This window comes from Trachinotus anak, unplaced genomic scaffold, assembly GCF_046630095.1.
Source record: "Trachinotus anak isolate AG129_WGS33_773 ecotype Australia unplaced genomic scaffold, CSIRO_AGI_Tana_v1 ptg000025l, whole genome shotgun sequence".
Lineage (NCBI taxonomy): Eukaryota > Metazoa > Chordata > Actinopteri > Carangiformes > Carangidae > Trachinotus > Trachinotus anak.
The window spans coordinates 830,413-848,084 of NW_027273876.1; the positions used below are offsets into that span (position 1 = coordinate 830,413).

Below are 17,672 nucleotides of genomic sequence, written 5' to 3' on the forward strand. Positions count from 1 at the left end.
AAGGAAAGATGAATTTATTTGTTCCCCATCCATCAGTTTTTGAGTTTCTTCTCTCGTCTTTGATGGCTTCCTCTCCGCTGAATCATTGAAGCACAGGTGGAACACACCTGTCAGTCAGACAGAGAGAAACAGCAGCAGGTCAGAGAGACGACGCTGAAGAGGAGGCGCCTGAGGCCACTTCATCATCTGAAAGTCAAATGTGATCGATCCTGAAGGCCACAGAACCTCCATCTTCTTCTGCTCCCCCAGGTGAGCTGGTTTCATGTTTCCATTCATTCAGTGAGTGTGTGAGATCAGGTGTCACCTGCAGGCCAGCTGACTACCTGAGCTGCTGCATTAAAACTACATGAGGAGATGGAACAGCGGACGCTCCCTGGATGTTCAGATGATCTGAATCCACCGACACCGCCTGCTCTCACTGCTTTTATTAATCCTCTACACAAACATGTCAGAGCAGGAGTGAACACAGGACCCTCCTCAGGTATGGAGATGACTCTGACATGAGGTCAATAAAGGTCCGACAGAGGACTGTGAACAATCTTCCAAACACCCTGAGACGATTATTGACACGAAACTGAACTTTGAGGCAGAAGACAGAGCATCAGTGTTTGTCCTGTTTCCTGCTCTCTGACAGACTGATGTTTTAGACACAGCTCAGCAGTGTTAAAACAAAGACAAGAGAAGGGCAGAAACCGGTTCACGTTCAGGAGCAGTAAATGTTGATCTGGTTCATTATTTAATGAAAACATGATTCTGTCAATTTACTTCAATCACATCTGATAAAATATCATCAATGATATAAAAGTTATTACTACAGAGACTGTTTTAGGCTGAGGACTGAGCCCGGACCAGACCAGGACTCTGAACTTCAGCTGGAGTCATGGCTCCCTCTGCTGGTCTGAGGTCAGACACCTGGACTGGATTCATGTGACAAACTGTTGAATAAATGTTGGTTCTGGTTCATTAGTATGAACAGACTAACCTGAGAGGATGGACTGATTCAAACAGACAAAATGAAGCAGATTAACTCAGGGAAGTGACATGAAGACGAGACAGGAGCAGAGAGGAAGCTCTGCAGGGAAACAGACCCTGGACCTCCTGCTGGAAACCAGCCTGACAGTCGTGTGTACGGCTGCTGTTCGTCACAGCAAACATCTGGAGGTTCAATCAAGCTCAAACATTTTGAATCTACATCTCTCTCTCTCTTACCCACTTCCTGTCTCAGTTCAGGAGCATCCCTCGGAGGACGTGGTCTCTGAAGGTGTGGTGTTTGGAGCCAGCGTCGGCCTCGAGGCCTGAGAGATGAGACGTCTGGTCAGCCATGTTCTCCTTCTGCAAAGTGACTCCATATTGATTCATTATTGGTGTGCGATGAATCTTGATTGGGCCGCGAAGGATCCGCCCAGTGGATCCTTTGTTGTCCGGAAAACAAAGGATGAATTTCTTAACTGCATTTGAAGGAGTTTTTCGAAATGCCTGGTCTCGCTGCTGTGACATCATCGGTCTTCAGATGGAGCCTCTGAACTGAGACACAGCTGAGGTGTCTCAGAAGATACAGACACTGTCTCAGCGTCTCAGTGACATGAAAACTTTGGAGCTCGTTCCGTTTCTCAAAGGTCTTAAATGTGACAGCAGATTGTGCAGAGGCGGAGCTTCTTCTTCAAGTTGGCCCTGAAGCAAAGATGGCTGAAAGTTTTCAGTGTCAGAGGTTCACTCTGGTGTGAGGCTGTTGTTGAGCAGCACTGACAGCCCCTAACCCTCGTCATGACCTCTGGCTTTAAAAACACAGGGGATCAGACATGAAGACGTGCAACACAAGCAGAGTCCAGAGCAGAGTTCACAAGTGACGCACCACAGAGATCTGAGAGCTCCGAGCTCACACTGTTGTCATGGGAAGTTGAGATGACAATATGTTCGGTATTCAGATGGTTCAAATGATGAGATCACTGTTGCCTGGCAACAGATAACAACAATCTATAAGTGACTGAAGTTTTTAGGAATGAGAGAATCAGACAGAAAAATGTCAGCACCTTCATCTGAAACCAACAGCGGACGATTCACATGATCACGTTCAGCATGAAGACGAATGATGAGCGGCTGCACAAAAACACCAACACAAGAGGAAACTGGCTCCTCAGGAGGGTTAACAGGCCCCGAGGCGAAAACATGAAGCAAGACAAGAACAGGATGAACGACAGGAGACAGAGCGGGAAAACAAAGAGGAAATAAACCACAGTGTGTGTATTATTGGGAGGGGGGCGGAGGAACTGTCCTCTGGGTAATTCCTACATTAACATGGATTCTCCAGATTCTGCTGTAGACAGAACTTTAGAAACACTGAAATCTTTAATCAAAACCTCCTCCATGAGACACTGAGCAGGACTGGCACCAACACAGTCTGAGCATTTACTTCCTTTCTCATGTTCTTTATCCCCCGACAGATGAGGGAAGTGAACAGGAGTGGGGGCAGCAGCAGGGACTCCCCCCGTCAGGACGACACAGTTTAAATACAGTTTTAAAACTGATCAGTCTGTAATCCTGCAGATAAACAGACAAACCTGACTCTGCTTTCAAAATCCCAACATGTGGAATATAAAACGTCTCCTCAGGTCACTGAGATTCGTCAGTGCTCTGAGGTTCTGCTGTTGGCAGGAAAGAGGCTCTGGATGCAGGTTTGGACTTGAGACTGATGACGAGTGAAGTCAGCTGAAGATCAGAGCCAAGAGGCAACAGACAGAATGAGACAAACAAAAAACCTGAAGCAAGAACTTCACATGAGTTTAACACGGACCTGTGGTTCCCAACCTGAGGTTTCAGACCCTGTCAGGAGGTCGCGAAGATGAATCTGAGTGAACATGAAACTATTAAAGGACGAGAAGCAGAGAAACATTTCTCCTCCACAAACTCATTTTATCTGTTTTATTGTCAAACCCTGGATCCATTCGCTTCTCAGTCTGTGGAACAGAACAAACTACAGACACGTGACCAGGAGACTAATGTTTTTTTGTGTTCAAGCCTCAGGAGCCAAAAAGACTGGAGACCACTGATATAGAAGATTATTCTAAAGTCAACAACACAGAGTGAAGATGGAGGGAACAGAGTCCAACACCTGATGAAGACGGTCCACAATCTGCTCAACAGGAAGCTCATTATCATTCTCCAGAAGGGTGGAGCCAACACAGGAAGCACGGAGGCTGTAGGCTGTAAACAAAACCACCAGACAGAGAGAGTGTGTGTGTGTGTGTGTGTGTGTGTGTGTGTGTGTATCAGCACGTCCACACCACTGCACTGACCCTCCCTTCAGTCTGTCAGTATCCAAGTTCGCAAAGCTACCAAGCTCTGCGTGAACATGACCAGCCTGCTGGTAACCACGGTAACCATGGTAACCTGCAGCTTCTAAGAACCTGTGAGGTTCTGGTTTCTAGGTTCTGCTTTGTGTTGAACATTTTGGATAAATTTTAGTAATTTAGAACCATCATCATCATCATCATCATCATCATCATCCCTCTGCTCGGTACTATCAAACAGCCCCAGACTGGTTCTGAGTGTAAAGATGCAGCTTCAGGTCGCTCTGTGGACAGAGGACCGGGTCGGGCCCCCTGAGGGCCACGCTTCGTGTTCTGAGGGACACAGTTTTATACGCGAGGCCTCAGATTATCAAGACAATCTGATCCATCAGACTCTTCATGTTCAGTTACTGTTCAAACAGCTGCTGTTTCTAGAGTCTGGTCTCACCTGATGAGTTCCAGTGGAGTCCTCCTGGACTGGCAGCGAGCCGCCGCCGCTTCCTGATGCTGACCCCGCTGTGGGAGGCGGAGTCTCCCGCTGACATCCCTGAGCTCAGCGTTGCCGCAGCAGGGGTGGAGGAGAGGATGGGGAGGAGGGGCGTGGCCAGAAATGGCATCTCCCTCCCCAGTGCGGGAGTGAGGAAGGTGGACTCCTTCTCCGATGACCTGCAGGGAGCAAAGCACAGAGATCAGTTAGTTGGAGCTTGAGTTAACACAGAGGTTTGGTTCTTCTCTGATCTTGTCCATGTTGGTCTTACAGCCTTTAAAGTGCTCAAAAAATCTGATTTGATGATGAAGATCAAATATGATCAAAAGCTCCTGGACAGATACTCAACAGAGAGCGTGGGAAGTACTGTTCACATCAGACAGTAACTGGTTCACTAACTAACAGCTCATATCAGCCTCATGTTCTGAAGAGCAGTTTGATGAATTTACAGAGGACGAAGGTCCAACATGGCTGCCGCCGCACATACAGCACTGAGCCCCCTGATGACGTGTCCTCTGTAAATCCATCCTCTGGCTGTATAATCGTGATACCTGGTCTCTGACACCGTGTAACTGCGGCTCCGCCATGACGCTCTCTGACAACTCCTCTGTTTCCTCCGCAGGACAAAGTCCAACAGCTGAGCCCAACTAAGCATCTCTGACCACACGCTTCACCGCATCACGGCAGCAACACAAAACAACACAACCTCCACCCAGAGTGTCTCCACCACACTCATGTTAGGTGGTTGTGTTTTAGTCAAAGTGTCTGATGAACACAGCAGCAAACACAGTCACACAGCCCTGAACCAGAGGTCCACAGTGGAGGGAAAGGTCCTCTCAAGTGTTCAATGCTCAACGAGGGTGTTACCTTACCTCACTGTGTGTGTGTGTGTGTTGAATCAGGGGAATCGAGAGTCAAGTGCTTCAGATATCGGTGCATCAGTGAAAGGCCTTTGTCAAATGAAATTAAACCTTAACCAGGGAGGGAGAGCACCTTGTGTTGCTTTTACTTGCAGTGGGAAATTTCAAATATTATTGCTTTACACACCTGAGATGTTTCCAGGTAAATTTTTCTTACGTCTCACCTTAAAGACAAAAGCTCTCCTTCAGAATTTGACCAAGACGTATTTTAAGACTCACAAAGGCAGAGAAGAGTTGTACAGGCACAGTGACAACCTGCTGACCCCCCCCCATTGAAAGTCTGTACAGGAGAGAGATTCTGCATGAACAAGTGACACCCCCCCCAAGTCTCTGAGATCCTCCAGAACCAGCTCCTGTTCTCTGCTGCTGTTTCTACAGCAGCTCTTTCAGTGAGTGAGCGTGTTTCAGTTAAAGGACCTTGCACCAGCTGGAGCCAACAAACTGACCACACAGTTCAAACAAAGTGCTCCCACTATACATCCAGCTACACAACACACAGCCATAATGACCACACTTCCTTATGTTAGCAGTACATTTCCCCCACATCTATAAACACCAGTGTTTCCCCTCGGGCTCCCTGCAGGCTCGGCTTATCTCTCCCATCGTGATGGCCATCGCCATGGTGACAGACAAATACTTCATGAGCTACAGCACCAGAGGAACAATGTTTCTGCTGGCCGGAGGAGGAGAGGGCGGAGCCGTTTCTGAACTGACCACAGTTACAACAGATCTCTTTTTTGGGTAACTGCTGCAGCTGAGCTCAGGTCTGCACTTCACCCTCATTACACAGACATCTGGTGGCCATCACAGCCATTATCTTCTACTGTAGCTGCACTCTTACAGTAAACGGCCTGCAAACAGTCTGACGGTGCTTACTCCAAACAAGGCCTCAGCACTAATCAGTACTAACAAGTACAGTGTGTATCACAGCCGCATGTATCTTCTCCCTCTGAGCCACAGAGCTCCACTGTTCCCACTGAATATTAAATCACATCAGTGAGTCTCACTCCTCCATGAACACACACTGTCCTGCTACTGTAAATACTCACTACAGCATCAAGTGTGGATTAATCCGCTGTTGAAAGTAGTCCCCAGCAAACCCACTGTTACCTCTGTTTGTCTGATAAAAACTTCAGTGAGCAGCTGTTTGAAGAAATCACTGAGCAGAGCTGAACGACTCATCGAAATCCCAACATGGGATGAAATTACAGGAGCTGCGGGTCAGATGTGTCACAACAACAGACCATAAATGAAGCTTTGTGGTGCTTCACGGACGCTCCGGACTATATAAGGGAACGGGTTTGTTTGGTGCATGACCCAACAATCACATCAGCATCATTTTTATATTTGTTGAGTTAAAATGAAAAAGTGACCACTCCAACTGAAATGACTCGTATCATAGTATCTGTCAAAATAAACCCAATGTGATTTTTTTTTTATCGTTCAGCTGTGTTACTGAGACTTTTTAACAAGACATTGTATTTGTATTTGTGAGGTGTTTTTAAAAATCTACATCTTCAGAGAGACACAGACAGAGAAGTCAGTAAATTAAGTTGTTGTTTTGTTTCTGCTGTAAAATAACAGCAGCTTTGTCCTCGGAGCTAAACCAATAAGCAAAGTTTCACCATCTGTTTAACATCACATCATCAGTCTTCAGCTGCCCCTGACTTCACAGCAGTTTGTAGAGAGCAGACACAGAGTTGAGTCTCTGTCTGATGTTCAAAGACACCAACACTACACTGCAGGGCGCAGAGCTCAGGCTGCTTTACATTATTCTATATAATATTATATTATAGTTCTAACATTAGAGATGCAGTGGCTTGATTCATGGCTCAGTCCATCAGTTTTCCAGGGTCAAAGGTGACGTCTGTAAATGTCTTGTTTCCGACCAACAACAAACATGAAGATCTGTCATTAATAATAATATGAACCAGAGTCTGAAGAAGCAGACGTCAGAGAACATTTGACAGTTTTTACTTGGAAAATGACAAACGATCATCAGAATCATTGCCACTTAATTTTCTGTTGATGCAGCTGTAAAACACAGATTTATTTGCTTTGTCTGATTCATAACAGGAGACTGATGAGGACTTTTTTCCCTCCGCCCAGTAAATAAATACCAATCAGCAAACTGCCGATCATCTCTTCACTCTTCAATGGTCATTGATTGTCAATGGGCAGTGAAGTTGTGTAAAGCTCTGCTCTGACACTCTTTATGTAAACTACTGAGTGCACCATCATGGATGTTGTAAAAATCAATCACTAATATCAAATATCTGATCAATGGATAAAACAAAGAAAACCCACCGGTTGTGGTCTCAGTGTTACCTGAGTGGCGTGTCTCCAGGCTCGCTGCAGGTGGAGCGACGGGAGTTGGAGGCTGGGGAAGAGGAGGAGGAGATCGGTGGGGAATTGGAGGAGTGGTTGGATGCATGTGAGGAAGAGGAGGTGGAGGACGAAGAGGAGGAGGTGTGGGCGGAGTCCAGAGCCCTGGGCAGCAGGAGTGAGGATGGCATGCACAGCCATGTCTCCAGGTCGGAGAACTTGGAGTAGCTCAGCATCTCCAGAACACTGCAGGAGGAGAGACAAACCTGAGTCTGAGTCACTCAGCACACCTGCAGGCAGCCAGGTAACTTTACACTCGTCGCTCCGCTGCTCCAAACTGACAGAGACCAGGTGAAGATGCACACACACATGGACAGAGAGGACAGGCAGGTTCAGCATCTCAGGACCTTCTGGGAGAATATTCCAGAGTCAAAGAGCAAAACAACAAAGCTCCAGACATGAGGCTCCTCCCAGAGGACGGAGGTCAGAGGTCATATTAACTCCTCTGAGCCTGCAGTAGCTGACTGTTGTTGGTCATCAGCAGAAACAAGTAGAGAACACAACACTGACGTCTCATCACCTTTTACAGTGATATGATGAACTTGTTTATTTACTCACCCGGCTGCAACGTAATCCTCCCCCTGGAGAGGAAATGTCTCCTGAAATAAACTGTGTTCACGTTGGATCCCATCACCGAAGTGACAGGTAACCTACTAATGAGTGCCGTCATTCTCAACTAATATAACACATGTTGTCAAAAAACAGTCTGAAAACCATCAGGAGGAGCCAGCAGAGCCTGACAGACCATCAGCAGCACACAGGAGTTTTATTCTTACAGTCAAACGTGTCCACTCTGTGATGTCTGACGCTAGAAGGCAACTTCCTCCAAAAATAAAAAAACAGCTTCCCTGCACAAGTTCCACGATTCATTAGAAACCTCTGTGATTTACAAACATAAGAGCAGCAAAGCAGGAGGATTACATCACAATCCGAAACTCCGTTCAGAGCCCGTTACCTCTCCTCTCCCACTCCTGGGAGGTCATCTTTCTCGTCAGCGGTTTGGAAGACGCAGGAAGTCCTGGAGTCTCGCGATGACAGCAAAACATAGGAGTTATCAGAATCCACGGACATCTTCAGCCATATCTGTGAAGGACCAGGAAACAGGTGAGGTTCAGAAGTACAGGTGCCACACAGCTCAAAGGTCCGGCCTGTCAATCTGGAAGGAAGGAGGCAGATGATGTGGTTATGGTGAAGTTTAGTTTGAATGTCCAGTATAAAGTCCTGACACACAGAAACAACAGGCAGGTGAGTTACCTCCAGAGTCTGTCCAATCAGAGAGCAGATGGAGAAACAAGATTTAAATCATCCTCAATATAGTGTGTGTTAGGTCACCTCAACAGCTAGTGTCAGTAACTAGTTAGTTAGTTAGTTGGTTAGCTGGGCTGTAATACGGGTTTCTTAGTTAGCTGGTACCTCACCAGTGACATTAGTTTGGTTGTAGGTAGCTAGCTGGTAAATTAGCTTTTTACTGAGTTGGTAGCTGGTTGGTAGCATTAGGCTGTTTAGCTGGTGAATGGCAGGTTTGGTTAGACAGCTGGTCATATTAGCTGATTAGGTAACTAGTAGCTGACTGGAAGCATCACATTTAGTCAGTTAGTAGCTGGTAACATTAACTTGTTAGATAAGCTGATACTGAGCTGGAAACAGTTAGTTAGTTAGTTAGTTAGTTAGTTAGTTAGTTAGTTAGTTAGTTAGTTAAGTTAGTTAGCAACTGGCTGGAAACATCAACTTGTCAGTTGGTAGCTAGCTGGTAACATTAACTTGTTAAAAAGTTAGTCAGTAGCTAGCTACATTACTTTGTTAGCTAGTAGCTAAGTCGAAACATTAACCTGGTAAGTTAGCTCGTAGCTAGCTGGGAACACTGGTAACATTAACTTGTTAGATTGTAACTGACTGGTAACTAAACGTGGTGCTAATTAGGTAAGTGGTAGCTACCTGCTAACAGGTGAGCTGGCGAGCTTGTTATTCAGTCAGTAGCTAGCCTGTCAGGTTGTTAGCTAGTTTGTAACATAAGCCTGTTAACTGCATATTAATCAGTCATGAAAAACAAATCTCGGTCAGGTTAGCAGGTTAAGCTTGCTAGCCAGCCGGTAACTAAGCAGAGATGCTATTGCCATGGTAACGTGCGGCTGACTGTCAGGTGGAGCTGCGACAGTGCGAGGCAACCAGCGGCTCCAGTTAAACCTGTTCACCCACAGCCTCCTCCGCCTGTTACGGTCCAGCACCCGGAGGAGAGCCGGGCTAATGAGCCGCCACACGGGGCTCCCGTCCGGGCCGGTCCGTCCCTGACGGCGGCGACGGCCGGTGAGCCCTAACGGCAACACGACAGCAGCACACCGGGACAAACTCACAGAGAGCCCAGCTCCCAGTCAAACTGCATGTCAGCAAATGTCCAAGCCGCCACGAAAACTTTGTCCCTTAAACGTCGGTTTCGGTTTTCAGTCAGACTCCATCCAGTCAGCTGTCCGCCACCTCCACCGCCTCCTCCACTCATGAGTCCGCCAGCAGCTGCTCCCTGCTCCGCTTCAGCACATCACACGGCCCGGAGCACACTCCGCCGTGCCCCAGACCACGTCGCTTCTTCTTCTTCTCCCGGGGCAGAAACATCTGCTCACTCCGGGCTCCCGCCTGGTAACGTGTCTTTGTCCTGCCCCATGTAAAACATCCCAAAATACAGAGAGCCAGGCCGGGGCGGGCTCAGATTTCACTGCGGTTCACTCACCGCACAGACGCCCAGTCCCACATCTGGGGGCGGCCGGGCCTCAATACTGTTCCCACTCACACTCATCCGCAGCCAATTAAGCTGCGAGAAGTGGACGAGCTGGTCCAACAAGTCCTCAGACCCTCCTCTGAGTAAACAGGAAGTATTAATGCAGGACTATATAAAGTAAAAGTACTGCAGGGGAACAGAGCAGAGGTTGGTTTCAATACTGAGTTAAAAACAACCTCATTTCTCCTGAGGGAGAAGAAGAACGAAAAACATGGACATTTAGAAAAAAGCAAGCACAGACTGAAGGAGAGCAGGAAAGGGAAGGAAAGAGGGAAGGGAAATGGAAAATGAATAAAGAAGGAATGAAAGAAGTAATGGGAAAAGAAAAAGGGAAGGAATGAAGAAAGGAAAAATGGAAAGCAAATGAGAGAAGGTGGAAACAAAGGTCAGAGGGAAAAGTAAAGAAGGACGGAAAATGGAAAGTGAATGAAAAAAGCAGAGTGAACAGAAGGAAGAGGAAAAGAAATGGAAAGAAGGAAAAAAGGAAATAAAAGAGGAAGGAAAGAAGAAAAATGGACTGTGAATGAAAGAATAAAAGGAAGGAGGATACAAGAAAAGAGAAAACAAATGGAAGAAAAGAAGGAAGAGAAAATGGAAAAAGCATAAAAAAGGAATGTGAATAAATTAGGGAATGATGAAGGGCAATGGATGAAAGGGGAGTACAGAGGAAAGAAAGAAGGAAACTGAATGAAAGTGGGGAAGGAGGTGGGATGGCGGTAGAGCATAAGAGAAAAGACTGAAGAGAAGGAAGGAAAAAGAAAAAGGAATGAAGGATTGAATGAAAATGGAAAGTGAGTGGAAGAAGTAAAGGAGGATGATGAGGGAAAGGGAAAAGAAAAAAGGAAGAGAAGAAAAGGAAAAAATGAAAGTAAGGAAAGAGAGAAGGAGTAGAAGAAAGGTGGTAGAATAGAAGGAAAAATTAAAAGGGAGTGAAAAAAGGAAAGAAGGAAGGATAGAAGGAAGAACAAAAACAAGATGAACCTTGTGGAGGAAAAGTGGGAAAAAATCTCCCAGAGATGGAAATTATCCTGTGAAGTATCAGAGCCTCTGAACTGAGGTGAGGGACACAGGGCGACTGGAGGAGACGAACCCTGACCTTTGAAACCAGCGCCCCCCGTCTCCTGAAGACTCCTGGGCTTTTGGCTTTGAGTTGTGGGGGTCCCTTTGGACTGGAGGATGAAAAGAAGTCCGTGATGTTGGTGTTGAAAGCCGTGTTTGGAAGCAGAGAGATAACTGCAGACAGGAAGGAGGCTGTTTATGTTGTTGAGAAGCCAGCGGTGTAATTATCTGCAGTTTGGATAAACAGCCAGGCCTCGGCAGAAATAATAACTCTGAGAGCGCCTCATACCAGGCGCTGCAGTCAGAAGATACTCTCAAGTGATGGTTCCCAACACTTCCCACACCCCTGCCCCCCCAAAAGATTAGCTTCTTCCCCCTTTCATGGTTTGTCATTACGACTGTTTGGATATATCTGAGCGTCTGTCCTAGGTTGGTGTTTAAATGTTACCTCCACCTGCCTGGAAGCACCTGTGGTATAAATCAAACCTCCACTCAGCTGCAGAGAACACGGCTTGTGTCAGTTCAATGACCTGCTCTGCCCGACTGAAGCACTACTGGTCTTTATTTTTTCTGCTTAAATGTGAAGCAGACGCAAACATGGTCGAAGGAGATGTGACTTGTAAATTACACTTGTCCTAAAAATTACATTTAAATAAAAACTCACTTGTAATAGAAAATATTAAAAAGAAGTTTAATCAACTTTTTCACCTCAGTAACAATTTGTGATATAATGAATTTATAATAAGTACAAAAATTCCCCACACACTTGTGGTTGTATTGTCTTATTGATATTTATTTCCTCATCACTGGTTCTCATTAGTGAGTTTATTATAACAGTCACTGAGCAGTGGTTCCTCTGAGACTGTTGCTGTTCCTTTCCACATCTCCAGGAGTCAGTATGTTCTCAGTGTTCCCCTCAGTTTCATATAGAGATGATGGACGTGCTGGGATCATTAAATGGTTCAACTTGCTAGAGAAGTAATGTTCAGGAATGTTAAAGGACTAGTTTGACTTATTGTCGTCCTCTCTGAGCTGAGCAGGTGGATCTCAGTCAGGAGCACCAACATCTGAAGAAAACCAGGAAAATTCATTGTACTTTCTTTTCCTGGTGATTGTGTGTCTGTTTCCACGAGACACAAAAACAAAATCTTTCGCTACTTTTGAAAAGCAACAAAACAGTGTTGTCCTTGTCATCTCTGTCACCGAGCAACAGAGTTCTCTCATTCACAACTTAACTCACTTGAATGAAAACATATGCACTTGACTTCTCAGAGTCAGCTCATCAAACAAAACAACTTCAGTCTATTAGAGGTTTATTTAGGCCTTGATCGGAACCAGGTCCCTGGACGGTTCCTCAGTCATGGACGAGTCAGCGCTGGAAAGGTACTTTGATAACTTCATTGTAAATGTGAGTACAGGCTGCAGCTCGTCCTCTGTGTAAAAGGTCCCTTCACCCAAAGGACCCGTCTCTCCAGACACAGTGACTCTGGATAATCCACAGACCTCAGATCTGCCAGATGAAGAGTAAAGTTCCTGAGATTTCTTCTACAGGAAGTTGTTATGAAACTTAAACTTGTGTAATTTCAGCACATTGGATTTTATCATTACTGATGAAAACAGGAATTTAAAAACTAATATATAGATTCATTTTTTAATTACCGAATACTTGTTAGTAGGAGACATTCAGTGTTGCTGACAGTAATAAAAACAGAATGTCGGTCCTCCAGGTTCTGGTCCAGTTCTGGTTCTTGTCTGTAGACAGTGTCACTGGTTCAGTCTCTCATTGCAGGACTCCTCACAGGTGGAGGTGAATGAAGACAAGCTGTTCCTCAGCTTACTGCCTGATGAGCTGCTAACACAGCACAAGTCCAGTCAGGACGACACAGGTACAACGACAACAACGACAACGACAACGACACTGATGATCCAGAAACTGTATCTGTTGAAACGTATCAAGAAATAGGCACAAAAACAACTTGGCATTAACTCAAAACAATATATTTTACCATCATGAACCATAATAATAATCTTGTGAGTGATTATCAATAAGATTTGTATATTTTTAGAGGAACATGAGTCATTTTTCTTGGCAGCTTTAATATTAAAGTAAGACAACATGTCCAATAAAGATGCTCTGATATTTATGGATTTTTACTCAGTGTATCAGATACCACTCAGTGACTTTCAGTGCAATTTAAAAAACTCCATCCTAATACTACTGTTTAGACTTTAATAAATCACTGATCACAAAAGAGGGTGATGACAGTTTGAAACGGGCAAAACAAAAACAAGAAGAAATACATAGAAAGTTGAGAAAGAAGAACCTGGACTCCGGGGGATCAAAGCCCGAGTCTGAGATGAGGCACGTTCTGCACCACTGATGCTCATTGGTTAGTTTCAGCAGAGACTGGGAGCAGAACTGATCTGAACTACAGCTCCCAGAATTCCACAGGAGCAGCAGAGGTCCCAGGCACATCATCCCTGCCAGAGCTGGGTGGCTCCTCCATTCGTCCCATGATTCCTGTGGTGCCTGTGAGTCATGTGATGGAGACTCCACAGATACAGTAGGTTTATTTAGTAACTTCTCTGGAGCTTTCAATCTTTTCACAGTCTTCCTCATCAGATATCTTTTGTCCATAGAATCAGTTATATTTATATTTATCAGTTTTCTGAGCTCTTTGAAGACCTTTTGTCTGCATCAGCTTAAAAGTTTAGTTAAAAATTCATTCTGTATACTCTCAGTAGTTCTGGAGCTTTTGATCATATCACATGATCCTCCTCTTTAGCTCACCTGTTTTACTGTAGCTTTAAAACTCCCTCTTACCAAATCTGCTCTCCTGAGTGTCGCGTTGCATTCACATGTTGTCATCACAGTGCATCTGTGTGCAGGAACGTCATCTCTTCAGTGAAGCTCGGCTGTCGTCTGGACCTGAACCTCGTCGCTCAGAAAGCCTGGAACGTGGAGTACAACCCAAGGGTACGGAAACCGGAACACAGGAACCACACAAACTCTTCAGTTCCAACACCCTGTAAAATCAATGGAGAAGAAAATACATCCTCAGCATCTTCTGATATATCAGCAAAGAAATGGTTGAAGTCCTTCCAGTTTCCTGTTGTGTTTCAGACGTACAAGGCGCTCATCATGAGGCTCCGTGAGCCGAGAACTACAGCAGTGATCTATGAATCTGGAAATATCGTCTGTACAGGAGCGAAGAGGTCTGTCAGTCTGCACCTATCCCCAGTGACTTTAATGCTAAGAGACAGTTTTCAGGACTGGACAGGAGTCTCTTCACCTCTGTGTGTTTGAGCAGTGAGGATCAGTCTTGGGCGGCAGCCAGGAGGTTTGCTCGCAGAGTGCAGAAGCTGGGCTTTCCCATCTCCTTCCTGAACTTCAAGGTCCAGAACTTGGTGGCCAGTGGCAGCTTCTTCCCAGTGAGTTTGGAGCAACTGATGCTGGCCCACCATCAGCACTGCAGGTCAGAGGTTACATGAGCCTCAGTCTTCCATCTGAATGTATCTGGTCTGATGTTCCTCGATGTGACAGTGTGGACTGAAGAGGCTTCAGTGATGTTCACATGCTGCTGCAGGTTCAGGGTGAAGTCTCCATGTGAACAGACGCTGACTCAGGTCTGGTTTTTCTCGCTCCACAGTTATGAACCAGAACTGTTTCCAGGACTCTTCTACAGAGTGATGCCTGGTGTCACCTTGACCATCTTTGCCTCGGGGAAGACGGCGCTCACCGGTAACTAAGCTGCGTTTGTGTCCATACATCCTTCTTTATCGATCATTTCAATAACTGATCATTTGCAACAACAGAAATATATAATACATGCCCTTAAAGAGGTTCCAGGGTTCTTCAAATTGTTAATGACTGAGGACGATTGTGGATCTTCAGGTGGTCCCTGTTGGGTCCCTGAGGACGATCAAGGTAGTGATGCTACCTGTGACACCGAAGTAAGAATGAGGTTTTCCACAATCTTATTTATTATGCTGTAACCAAGTGTAAGTGTGTGTGTGCAGCTGCAGTTATTTATTTCCTCTATTCATGAGTTTTACCCTTAATGTACTGGAACATTTATTTATGTATCAATGAATTTAGTCATTACTTCATTCATGTATTCATCTATCAATTCATTCATTTTTAGTTTCAAGTAGATTCATGTGTTGTTGGTTGGGAAACATTTTGCATCACGTTGCTTTTCCTGACTTGGACCAGCAGAGGTCCCCGTCGAGCTCTGATCTGAAACGCCTCCAGTAATCAACCTTTTCAGACACAACTGTGTTGAAAGCTTCACTGGTTCGAGAAGCTTCATTTCAACTGTGTTCTTCTTGTCATCTTGAAATCTCTGATATAAATATAAATATAAATCAGCACGTGAAGCTAGGAAAGCACGTGTCTGACTCCCAGACCATCAGCACTGGATCCCCGCAAGGCTGCGTTCTTTCTCCTCTGCTCTTCTCCCTGTACACTAACACCTGCACCTCCAGCCATCAGTCTGTCAAGCTCCTGAAGTTTGCAGACGACACCACTCTCATTGGACTCATCTCTGATGGCGATGAGTCTGCCTACAGGTGGGAGACTGACCGTCTGGTGACCTGGTGCAGGCAGAACAACCTAGAGCTAAACGCTCTGAAGACAGTGGAAATGATAGTGGACTTCAGGAAGAGCCCAGCCCCACCCACCCCCATCTCCCTGTGTGACTCCCCCGTGGCTACCGTGGAGCATTTTCGCTTCTTGGGAACCACCATCACACAGGATCTCAAATGGGAGCTAAACATCAGCTCCCTCATCAAAAAAGCTCAGCAGAGGATGTATTTCCTGAGGCAATTGAAGAAGTTCAACCTGCCAAGGACTATGATGGTGAACTTCTACACCTCCATCATTGAGTCCATCCTCACCTCCTCCATCACCATCTGGTACGCTGCTGCCACGGAGAGGGACAATAACAGACTGCAGCGTATCATCCACTCTGCTGAGAAGGTGATTGGCTGCAATCTTCCGTCCCTCCAGGACCTGTACGCCTCAAGGACTCTGAGGCGTGCAGGGAAGATTGTAGCTGACTCCTCCCACCCTGGACACAAACTCTTTGAGACACTCCCCTCTGGCAGGAGGCTGCGGTCCTTCAGGACCAAAACCTCTCGCCACAAAAATAGCTTCTTCCCATCTGCTATTAGCCTCATCAACAAGGCTAGAGAGCCCCACTGTTTCTGATCAATTGCACCAATCACCAGAAAAAATTCCTTGTATGTGAAAGCATACTTGGCAATAAAACTGATTCTGATTCTGATTCTGATTCTGATTCTGATATAAGTAAAGTTCTGATTTTAAAGTCTTGAGTTTTATTCCAGGAGCCAAATCAGCAGCTGACGTCTACAAAGCGTTTGATACCATCTGTCCCATCCTGCACTGCTTCAGGAGGCGGTGAGGACAGACACACGGCTGCCTTCAAGCAAGACACCAACTCAGGCTGAGTGCAGAGCTGTAAGCAGCTGTAGTTCCTTTCAGCACCACCAGATGTCAGTATGTTGCAGGTGTGAGTGTTAAAGTTTCTGTGACATCCAACTACATTATATGAACAAATCCAGGCTGTAATAAAGACTCATCACTGTAATATCTATGTAATATTTGTGACTTTGTAAATTTAGCATCATGATAAACTGGAGGTTTGAAACAGTGAGGAAACTGTCCTCGACTGCAGTGAGTCACCACCGTCTCTCTGTGCCAAAGGAAACAATATAAACTTACGTAATCAGGATAAAAGTCATTTTAGGAGTTGGTGGGGCCCAAATGTTGCCTTTTCCAGTCAAATACATTTAACAGCAGATAAACTCCAGAGTTTGTCCTTCATCAAATCTGTTGTCCAGCATCTGTCTTAAATAAGATCTGCACACAACCACTGTTCATCTGTGTAGAACTAGTTTTTGACACAGGGTGATTCTTTAGGACAACACTGGTTCAAGGTCCTGTAATTTCGATTTAGGTATCTGGGGCCCCTGAGGGTTGAGGGCCCGTGACCTTGTTGGTAATCCAGCCGGAACAGACAGAAGTCTGTGTGTTTGTCACGTTGAATATAAACTCCAGCTGTTGGACAGAGCGTCGCCTCAAACCTGAATAAAGAAGCAGAAGCTCTTTAGTGGAGCGATGGAGGTGAACTCAGCTACTTTCCTCCTCTGTTGACTTTAGTAGAAAACCTCAAATCCCTGTGTGAAACACTAACAGCAGCTTTTAGCTGGTCTGCCGGCCAGCTGCTGCACACACACCAGGAAACATCTGGCTGATGCTCCACTTCTGAAACAGGTCAGTTTGTGCCTGATAATTCAGTGAGGAGGCTGGTGATGATGGTGATGATGAAGTGAGGAGCTGTGGAGGGGCACAGACTCTACACCACCTTAAACCAGGTCTGTCCTCTGCCAGGATCCCTTCTGTCAGGCCACCTGGACCTGATCAGACTGGACCTGTGCTCATGTGATCTGCTGTTATTCTGCTCTTACTCTATTTTTTTTCTTTTGTCAGAATCAACGCTGCACATATTAAAGCTGTAATCACACTATGCTGCTGTGAAATGATCATGACTGTCCTCCTGTAACAGACGAGGACACAGGTCGTCTGTCAGCAGGTTACTATGACCCATAGTTAGGTTTTGTTGCTAGGCGACATCTAGTGGTCGTAGTAATGATGACAGGAGCAAAGGGAAAAGTGCGGTGACGTAGTTTATAGAGCGACAAAGTCCACATCAGGAGGACGTTGGGGTGGATGGATGAAT

The 17,672-nt window shown here is 45.7% G+C and overlaps 2 protein-coding genes across 18 annotated transcripts in view; one reads left to right on the forward strand and one right to left on the reverse strand.

Annotated features, from left to right (window-relative positions):
* Positions 1 to 10,796, reverse strand: part of ankfn1a (ankyrin repeat and fibronectin type III domain containing 1a) — a 66,513-nt gene extending 55,717 nt beyond the window's left edge. For 3 of the 12 annotated variants that reach the window (XM_071461722.1, XM_071461724.1, XM_071461723.1), the window contains exons 1-4: positions 9,431 to 10,794; positions 8,035 to 8,235; positions 7,023 to 7,265; positions 3,736 to 3,953 (exon numbers count right to left, since the gene is read on the reverse strand). In XM_071461722.1, coding sequence (XP_071317823.1) covers positions 3,736 to 3,953; positions 7,023 to 7,265; positions 8,035 to 8,235; positions 9,431 to 9,573 — 805 coding nt within the window. In that variant the 5' untranslated portion in view covers positions 9,574 to 10,794. Of the gene's footprint in view, positions 1 to 3,735; positions 3,954 to 7,022; positions 7,266 to 8,034; positions 8,236 to 8,333; positions 9,335 to 9,430 lie in introns of those variants that run through there. The other 9 variants (XR_011684997.1, XM_071461719.1, XM_071461720.1 and 6 more) reach the window with 7 other exon arrangements.
* An 817-nt stretch (positions 10,797 to 11,613) lies between these two features.
* Positions 11,614 to 17,252, forward strand: LOC139608233 (uncharacterized). 6 transcript variants are annotated; one of them, XM_071461734.1, is made up of 8 exons: positions 11,614 to 12,291; positions 12,698 to 12,794; positions 13,313 to 13,472; positions 13,798 to 13,885; positions 14,033 to 14,124; positions 14,220 to 14,384; positions 14,559 to 14,650; positions 16,258 to 17,252. In XM_071461734.1, the coding sequence occupies exons 1-8, from the start codon at positions 12,163 to 12,165 to the stop codon at positions 16,332 to 16,334; spliced, it is 900 nt and encodes a 299-aa protein (XP_071317835.1). In that variant the 5' UTR covers positions 11,614 to 12,162; the 3' UTR covers positions 16,335 to 17,252. The 6 variants fall into 6 exon arrangements, with proteins under 6 accessions (XP_071317835.1, XP_071317834.1, XP_071317836.1 ...); XM_071461733.1 differs by having other exon boundaries at positions 11,631 to 12,291; positions 13,304 to 13,472; positions 16,258 to 17,250; XM_071461735.1 differs by having other exon boundaries at positions 11,635 to 12,291; positions 13,361 to 13,472; positions 16,258 to 17,250.
* Positions 17,253 to 17,672: the final 420 nt, after the last annotated feature.